Raw genomic sequence first — 9,631 nt, 5'->3', positions numbered from 1 at the left:
CATTGTCTTCCAACATGGAAGAATCAAGATTCCCGAAGCAGAGTCATTGATGATTTTTCGAACAACCGAACCAATTACTCCCACCGGAGGATGCACATAACAAAATCCCAAATTTGACCATGGATGTGTAAAGGCGTCCCTAAACAACGCGTGGTTAGATGCTATGCTTGAAGCGTAATTTTGAATTCTAAAATTGTCGTCCGAGGCAAACAAATCGAAATCAAAAGGTCTTCCCGCAATGCGCTGAAGATATTGAAAAGAGATGTCATCAATGCCATAGTCGTCAGTGTCAATGGCTCTGCTGAAATCATCTGCTAACCGTAATCTTGGGTCTGATCTTGGGCACCAAATCACACGCAGATCTATTGATAATTTCCTCGCTTTATGATAAATGGTTAAAGCCATTTGTTGCAGGTCTTCAGTGCTGGATCCTTTCAGCATGATTCGCTTGACATTCTTGGAGTCCGTCCAATGAACAACCGATTTGCCCGATATCTTAGGTCCTTGTTTTTCTATTAACAATAGGATTCCTTTCAACTCTCTCCAAGTAATACTATAAAGTTGTTCTATTGGACTGAACAGTGCCATGGATTGTTGAAAACCACATGGTCCCTCGTGTTGGGCATGCTTTATACCTTGATTGCATATAATTTTCACTACTGCTACTGCTTTTCCTGACGCGTCTGAGGCTGATTGAGTAAGCGAAGTGGCTATTTTGTTGTGATCGTGCTTCATCGGAAATCCGTCAAGGGAAGCGTAATGCTGGGACAGATAGAGAAGCTCATTGTGAAGATGCTTGATGGAAATAATGTCGTTCCATGAGGATGCTGCCGCAATAGTTTTGAGGCCTCGTCTTGTGAGGAGCAGTATTTGTGGTCCCGTAGCCAACATATTGGCAAGTATTTTCCCATACACCCGGGCCAGCTGTTTAACATGGCACTCGAACTGATAAGTTGTATGCAAACAAAGACCTGAAATCAATCGTTTTTTGTCTTGAGGCACGTGAAAAGACAAAGACTGCGCGTTCAGGATTATTCCGAGATATTCGCCCACTTGAGTTGGGCCGCGTGCTTTTTTGATGTTCTCTATCCAAACAGCTTGCTGCCAAACATGCCTGGCTGTGCTCATATTGGCATGGCATGCAGCTTCAGACTCGCCGAAAATGATCATATCGTCGATATAAATGAAGCAGAGAATTCCGATAGATCTGAGGTAATAGATGATAGGCTTTTGAATTTTTGTAAACACTTGCACAAGCGGTGACACCTAAAAAGGCAATCAACCAATCATAGTACTTGGGGACTTGATCTGCTCCAACCCAACTGAAACCAAGGAATGATTGATGCTGCTCGTGAATCCGAATGTGATAATATCCCGAAGATAGTTCCATTACTCCAAACCAAGAATGTTGGGGGATCAAGTCAGCAATGCGATGTAAATTTTCTAGTTTTACCGATCGTTTGTGTAAATATGGATTGAGCTGGCGAGATGGATCAGTGATTAGCCGCTTTTTCTTGCCTAAAGGTGCCACTACCTGTAAAGGCATTACCAGGTGTGGGATATAATGAACTTGCTTAATCGCCCCTACCTCTAGGTGATTTTTTATCGCCTTGCAGACGAAATCGAAATTTTCATGTGATCGAGCTGAAAAGTTGTTTTAAGCGTAGAAACTGGTGGTAGGCTGGCGAAAGGTAGTTTGTAACCCTCTGCTAGCAGTGATAGATGCATGTCTGACCCCTTCAGCACATTCACCCAATAATTTCGGAACATAGATTGGTGAATCCTCCCAGGCACTCTTGGATCAATAGCTTTATTTCGAGTTTCGAAATAGCTTCCAAGATCTTCATCATCTTGGAAATGAGCGATGATGTCACCGTCTGAAAAATGGTTTGGAAACGTACTCCAATATTGTTCACCTAATGGTATAATCAAACCCTCGGAATTGAAGAGAGACCATTTTTTTTATTTTTTTTTTAACTGCTAGCATCTCAAACAATAAACACGAGAACAAGCTTTAGGAGGCCAATGAACTAATCGCAAACAACACCTCAGGTCGCTCGGTGCGGGCATTGACTTGCCCAGTGCTCCGGACTTTTGCATATGGCACACGGCCGCAGTGCCGATGGACCATTACTTGAACGATAGGCTTGATACGATCGGAATTCTTTCTTTTGTTTCCCGAAATTCGAAGTCTTTGGAAGCATGACTCGTCCTGTTGGCTCGTTACAGCGATATTGAGACGTTCTCTTTATTGTATTGAGAGTTTCTAGGAACAAGGTATACATAACATGTTAGTAAGAAGCAAAAGAAGGGAACAATAAGTAGGGATGTTACCAATAGTTTGTTTCCGCAAGGCCGTACATCGTGTATTAATGGTTCACTCAATCTTCGGGTGTTCTTTTCACGTGGACGGAACGCATCAGCTACCCATTCCCTGTTCACGCCCAGGGTGGCCGCAACATCCCACCCACCATGTTCGAACGAGAGAATATCGGCGAGTTCGGACATCAATTTGTGTTTACGTCTTGATATTTTGATAGCAGGCAGAGCTTAGATATAGGTCGCACGAGAACACCGTTCTTTGTTTGAGTTTGTGCCACGTGTGTCCTTCGATCCTTTCCTGGGAGGCCCTGAATGACCCGTCCCATGAGTCATTGATTTCTGGGCAGGCTATTGTCAATAAAGAGGACCAGATCACTTGGGCAGAGATTTTGGACTGTGCTCATCCACTTCTGTCTCGACATCAGGTTCGCAAGGTACTCGCGTTTCCATCGATACCAGAAAACATCGGCCAATTGTTGGATTCTTTTCCACAGTGACCGAACAAAATGGGTTTGATCTTGGTCGGAAAGTAGATGAGTTTCGCCTCCTCGAAGATTCAAAAGATGGTTTGGTGTAAGGGCTTCCAGGTCATTGGGGTCGTTGGAAGGAGTAGTCAATGGCCTTCTGTTCATTATTGCTTCCACTTCGCAAAAAACTGTTTGGAGGCATTCTTCAGAGAGGACATGGTGTTGGTTCTGTAGTAGGGCTTGGAGTATCTGTCGAGCAGTGCGAATACTTCGTTCCCACGCCCCCCCATGATGCGATGCCCCTGGGGCATTGAACTTCCACTCAATCCCATACTGGGAAACGTCTGTTTGCGAGGCTTGAAGTTTCTTGATCTCGTCTTTAAGTTCTCTATTTGACCCGTGGAAATTTGTGCCGTTATCTGATCGTAGGACTTTCACGGCGTCTCGTTGGGCAATAAGTCTTCGAAGTGCGTTAATGAACGAGTCGGTGTTAAGGGAATGAGCTATTTCTAAGTGCGTAGCTCGAGTGGACAGACAAGTAAACATAACCCCATATCTTTTTTCTTGGCTTCGGCCACGTTTAACGAGAAAGGGACCGAAATAATCCACACCGGTATTTTCAAAGGGCATTGCTTCTTGAACTCTGTCGGCCGGGAGGTCGGCCATCATTTGCTCAATGGCTTTCCCTCTTATCTTCTTGCATGTCACACAATTTGAAAATTCCCTCCGAACCAACTGACTTGCTCCGACGATCCACAATTTTTGTCTGAGCTCAGAGAGGACGTATTCTCTTCCTAAGTGTCCACATCTTTGGTGAGCGGTTCGGACAATGAGCACGCAAACTCTCAAGTCCTTGGGGAGAATGACTGAGAACTTGAAGTCGTCTGAGGCTGAAGCGTTTTGGAGACGACCTCTGGACTTGAGCAGGCCGTTGACAACCATCGGACTCATACTGGATAGTTTGCTGGTCGGCCGGACTTGGCCGTTTTTTTCTAGCTCGTTCAACCCATTGCTGAACCACTCTCGTTGAACCATCCTGAAAATAACTGTCTCCAGCTGCTCGTTAGTTTTATCTGGTTGTTGCCGCCCTCCAAACCGGGAGACGGCAACGAATATCTAATAAACCACCCTTTCCAACTTTTGGAATGAGTGGCAGTTGCAGGCCAACTTTTCAATCAAACTTGGCTCTTTTTCGGACACCATTGTTCCCATAGTTTTCGTGTCTTTTCGGCCGTCTGGATCATCTGACTTTACTTCGGGGATATAAGGAGAAGTGGGCCATTCATCGGACAGTGTCCTTAGAAATTGGGGGCTGGTAAGCCATGACGAATGTTTGATCAATTGGTGAAATGAAATACCTCTTGACCCGTCGTCGGCAGGATTGACTGACGTGGGCACAAAACGCCATTGACTAGGACTTGAAGACTCCAGAATCAGCTCAACTCTGTTGGCGACAAACATATGGAAACGTTTGCTTGTGTTAGCTATATACTTTAGCACGGTTACACTGTCTGTCTAGTATAGTACTTTGTCGATTTGGTACTCCAGCTCTGACACAATGTGAATGTTCTGTTTTACTGAAAGCACGGCGGCAATAAGCTCCATTCTAGGGATTGAAACGATTTTCTTGGGCGAAACCCTGGCTTTTCCCGAAACGAAGGACACACTGATGTTGGCTTCGCAATCCTCTAACAATAGATAGGCCACGGATGCATAGCCTCTTTCACTGGCATCGCAAAAGTGGTGAAGCTGACAAGATCTGACGTTTCCCGACAAGGCTGACTTGAAGCACCTCGGAATGGACAAGCCTGCAAGCTTGGACATCTCGGTCGTCCATTTTTGTAATTTGGTAAGTTCGCATGGTGGGATTGGCGTGTCCCATCCATGATTTGCAAGCAAAGTCAAGTCTCTGAAGTGTTAGCGTGCAGGGAGAACCGCTGGGGCGACCATCCCCAAAGGATCGTAGACTGAACTAATAGTAGATAGAAGTTTTCTTTTCGTAGACAAATCCTGCTCCGGCAGCACAGAGAATTCGAAGCAATCTCTGTCAACACTCCATAGGATCCCGAGAGCTCGTTCTACCACACCATCGATTTTGAGCTCTACCCTAGCGCCCAAACAAGGGGCCCTAAGGTCTGGAGGGATCGAGTTGATAACTTCCACACGATTGGAGATGAACTTAGTAAGTTTGAAACCCCCTTTAGCACAAAGTAGGACGAGCTCCTTCTGTGAGGTCTGTGCCTCTTCTACGGATTTGACCGACTTCAAGAGGTCGTCGACGTAGAAGTTTTTCAGAACAATCCTGGTTGTTTCCTCTCCAAATTGGGCCGCATGATCTCTTGCTGTCTTCTGGAGATCGAAGTTGGCGCAACTTGGGGAGCTGACCGCTCCAAAAAGATGTACGGCCAGCCTGAACTCTTGCACTGGATTGTCTAGATCTCCATCCGGCCACCACAATAACCTGAGAAAATCTCAATCGCCATCGGGTACTTTGACTTGATGGAACATTGCTTCAATGTCCCCAACCAGGGCTGCCTTCTCTTGTCTGAAACGAAAGAGCACTCCCAAGAGGCCGTTGGTGAGATCAGGTCCTTGGAGTAGCGCTGAATTTAACGACACTCCGTTGTATGCGGCAGAGCAATCAAACACAACACGAAGTTTCCCCGGTTTTCGAGGATTACAGACTCCATGGTGAGGGATGTAAAAAACCTCTTTACTTGGATCCTCTCTGGGGTTCATTGCCGCTTCCATGAAACCTTTAGCCAATAGGTCTTCCATTACGGACTTGTAGTCGGTGAAGTAGGATGGGTCCCTCAACAATTTCCTTTTTAGGCCAAGAACGCGTTGCAGTGCTTGCTCTCTGCTGTTGTGGAATTTTGGTTTGGGACTTCTAAAAGGGAGATTAATGAGATAGTGCCCGTCAACGAGGCGAGCACATCCTTCAACATTTTTAACCATTGGCGGTCTTCCACAGATGGGCCAAGGGCAGCAGCTCCGACAGGGTCCGGCACGTCTTGATCATACAGTTTTTGGATCATGTCCTTAATGTTTCCGTTGTCTATCTTGATTAAATTGCACTTGTGTTGTCGATTAGAATTTCTTCCCATGGGTCCATGAATAGTGCAGCCCAGCTTGGTCTGAAGGGCATAAGGTTCGTCGTCCTTACCATGCACCACTTTGAGTGGTCGTAAAGCTCCAGGAACGTTCATTCCAATTAAAACTCCAACCTTTGCTGCGGACCATTGGATTGGAAGCTTTGCTAAATGTGGCCATGAGTTAATCTGGTCTTGAGTTGGGATATATCCGCGATCTACTGGTAAGTCCTTGTAAGCTAAAACTTCCGGCAGGGTTACTGTATTTTCGTTATTCATGTCTGAGATCTCAAGGCCTTTCACGGTTCGGGCTGTGATAGGCGATCTCTTCTGTCCCATAGTTGTTAGAAAGACGGTGGTTGGTGTGCCTTCGATGCCTAGTGCCTTGAGAAGTTCCTCTTTGATGAAAGTGTCTGTGCTATACGAGTCTTGAGCTGCGTAAGTCACGATGTCCTTCTCTAGCCCTTGGATGCGGATCCTGACAGGGACCAAGGCCACTGCTATCGCCAGTAGGTTGTCGCTCTTAACATTGCTTAACACCTGGACTCCCCTGACGTTGACTTCCGGCGTGGTTTGCAAAGAGTCCTGACCATCTGGTTGTAGCTCTTCCTCATGGAGAATGGTGGGATGCCTCCTCGAACAAACGTCGCACAACTTTTGCTGATGGCATGCCCTCGCCCAATGCCCCCATTCTAAGCACCCGAAGCATCGCCCTCTCAAGACTTCCCGTCTTTCTTGCAATGAGAAGCGCTTGGCTTCATTACAGGTATCAATGGGGTGGTTTCTTACGCAGAATGGGCAAGACCTTAACTCAGTTCGATTTGAGTTTCTAGTGAGGCTTGATCGTGACGTGTTGGTGGCTAAAGACAGGTTCCTTCTGTCCTTCGAAATCAAGGAGGTGCTGGGGTCTATTTCCGCTTTTTTCTTTAGACCATACACTGCATGGTTCCACTCACTTGAGAGATGGCGAACGAAGACGGAGAAATCCTCAAAGCCAGCTTCTTTATTTTGCTTTTCCTCGATCTGCTGAACTGTTTGTCTCCATTTTCTTTTGCAGGGGGGAGGAAGTTTGAGCATTAGCCTGAAAATTAGCTCACTGTCGTCCAATGTCACGAGGCTTTTCATGGTTTTCATGCCTGTACCACACTTAGTCAGCAACAGTACTCCTTGATTTTATCTGAATCTTCTTTGAAGTGGGGGAAGTTGTTCATTTCTTTGCGAAAGGCGGCTGCTATGCCGTACTTGTTTCCATATTCTCGATCTAGGAGCTTCCTTGCCTCCTTGTAGCCATCTTTAGGATCAAGGTAGACACACGCGGATATAAGATCATGAGGCTCACCCGTAGTGTATTGCAGAAGGTATTGAAGGCAATCTTCTTCGTTGTTGGTTTTCTGCTCGATAAGATAACGGAAAGAGCGCGAGAATACTTGATACTCTGTCAGTTTACCGGAGAATGGGCGAAGATCTTTCTTAGGTAATGTAGATTCCAGTTGGACTGCCAAGACCCGTTCTAGTACGTCCTCTAAGTTAGGACGCTCTACTTTCAAATTGACGGAATCACGAGGCTTGTTTGACGCCGTTGAGTTTTCTAGAAAATGTACCTGAGGCTGGCTTCCTTTCTCTGCTACTTGTTGTGGAACATTGGAATACGCGAAGTTTGAACTTAAGGCCTCCAGTTCTTTGAACGAATTTTCTTTCATTTGCTCGCGCTCAATTTCCAAGTCGATCTCCATATCTTGATGTCTCTGAGTGAGATATTTTGTTCTTGCATTAGCCTCCGCTTTCTCTGCTTCCAACTCCGTTAATCTCTGGAGGTGTATCTTTTGAAGCTCCAAATCTTTCCTTCTGACCTCAGCAAGAATTCGCGCGGATGTTGCAGAAGATGCATTGGAATGATGGGACGCTCTTGACATCATGGAGGCACTATCTTCTGGTTGAACGTCGGGTTGCGCACCTTTCGAGCCGAGAAGGCTTTGGATTTTACGCTTAAATTCGATCTTGTCGTCAATGTGCTCGGCGGACCATAAACTCATTTCTGTATACTGGTCTTTGTCTCCGGGGAGAATAGCGGCCCATTCCGCCTCTAACTCGGCCAAAAGCCTGGTGAACCGGTTGAATTCCTCCCTGATCAAGTCCCAACGAGTGACATCTTGATCCAACCACTCCTCAATCCTTTTCTTTGACAAAGTGACAGACGACAGCTTTCCACTGGGTTTCTTCATGTTGGCTCGTTACAGCGATATTGAGACGTTCTCTTTATTGTATTGAGAGTTTCTAGGAACAAGGTATACATAACACGTTAGTAAGAAGCAAAAGAAGGGAACAATAGGTAGGGACGTTACCAATAGTTTGTTTCCGCAAGGCCGTACATCGTGTATTAATGGTTCACTCAATCTTCGGGTGTTCTTTTCACGTGGACGGAACGCATCAGCTACCCATTCCCTGTTCACGCCCAGGGTGGCCGCAACACGTCCCTTGGCACCGCGATATCGTTGAGCAGAAACTTTCTCGCGCCTAGTCAGGTGGGACATAGCAACTGGCTTGACTGTGGGAGCTGTTTTTGTAGAACGTTTGATATACTCCAAAGCATCCTTTAGCAATTGCCAACATTTTGCTAAAGAAGACAACAATCGTAAAAAACGACGTGAATATTAAGTCCTGAAATTGTTATGTACCAATTTTTCATCTAAAATCTGACCTTGGTTGAGACACTGGCCTTGGCAACGGCACGCATTCTGGGCCTCGAACACAGTAAACTGGCTTCAGCAAACTAAACCGCCCTTGGAAATGTTAAGCTGGCCCCCGGCAATGATAAATTTCGCCTCAGTAAAGTCTGTCTGACCTCGGTTCTTGGCACTCTGGCCTCTGTTATGGCACTTTGGCCTCTGTTATGGCACTCTGGCCTCTTTTATGGCACTTTGGCCTCTGTTATGGCACTCTGGCCTCTGTTATGGCACTCTGGCCTCTGTTATGGCACTCTGGCCTCTGTTATGGCACTCTGGGCTCTGTTATGGCAAGTTGGCCTAAGTACTGGCAATCAGGCCTCGGCATGGCAGTCTGGCCCCGTCATGGGCAACTGGCCTCGGCATCAGCAATCTGGCCTTGGCATCGTCCCTCACACTTATCAATGCTACAATGACCTTAATCAAACTTCACAGAATAAGCTCTAGAAAACAAAAACGCAAACTAACCTTGTCCCCGCGATTCTTTGAAATAATTGCTGGCGCCTCCACCTTGGCCAATTAGCTTCGCCAAAGGATGAGGCAGCCATCGTCCTTGGCTCTGGTACGGATGTTTTTGCCGTCGGAAGAGGCGCTTGAAGAATCGGATTGATGTGTCTTCCCATGAACTGCTTGCAAACCAAATGGAGCACTGTGATGTTCATAACGATTTTTCGCCACTTTCCTATTCTTTCGGACATGCCTGGCTGTATTTGTCCCTAGTTCTTCTTGTGTGATTTGATGGGACGAGAGTTGCGAGCGATTTTCGTCGCACCGGCGGGAATCACTATCGGTGTCTGAAACATGTCTCCCGCGATTAAGACTGTGTTGAGAGTCAATACCAGCGCAGCTAGCTCTATTCGAATCCGACGGATCTTGGTTTGCTTGGTGAGATTTGTTCATGATGGCCGCAATCTGTCACAATTCTTGTGGACTAGCTGTGTGTTTGACAAACGCCGATGCTTCGTGTTGTGATATTATGAACCTCTTTATTCCCGCCATTTATGTCCATAGCTTGTATGCTCTCCAC

General features: G+C 46.3%; 1 protein-coding gene across 1 annotated transcript; it reads right to left on the bottom strand.

Annotated features, from left to right (window-relative positions):
- Positions 1 to 1,316: 1,316 nt before the first annotated feature.
- Positions 1,317 to 7,238, bottom strand: LOC131876972 (uncharacterized). The gene is made up of 2 exons (XM_059222518.1): positions 2,335 to 7,238; positions 1,317 to 2,266 (listed from the first exon to the last, which is right to left on the bottom strand). Exon 1 carries the CDS (start codon positions 7,013 to 7,015, stop codon positions 5,618 to 5,620), a length of 1,398 nt encoding a protein of 465 aa, XP_059078501.1. The 5' UTR covers positions 7,016 to 7,238; the 3' UTR covers positions 1,317 to 2,266; positions 2,335 to 5,617.
- Positions 7,239 to 9,631: the final 2,393 nt, after the last annotated feature.

This window comes from Tigriopus californicus, chromosome 2 (genome assembly GCF_007210705.1).
Source record: "Tigriopus californicus strain San Diego chromosome 2, Tcal_SD_v2.1, whole genome shotgun sequence".
NCBI classification, from domain to species: domain Eukaryota; kingdom Metazoa; phylum Arthropoda; class Copepoda; order Harpacticoida; family Harpacticidae; genus Tigriopus; species Tigriopus californicus.
The sequence above is the reverse complement of the archived record's forward strand: the minus strand, read 5'-3'. Positions and strand labels throughout refer to the sequence as shown.

Coding starts and splice junctions, on each gene's coding strand:
- LOC131876972 (XM_059222518.1), bottom strand. CDS start 7,015: ATGAAAACCATGAAAAGCCTCGTGACATTGGACGACAGTGAGCTAATT.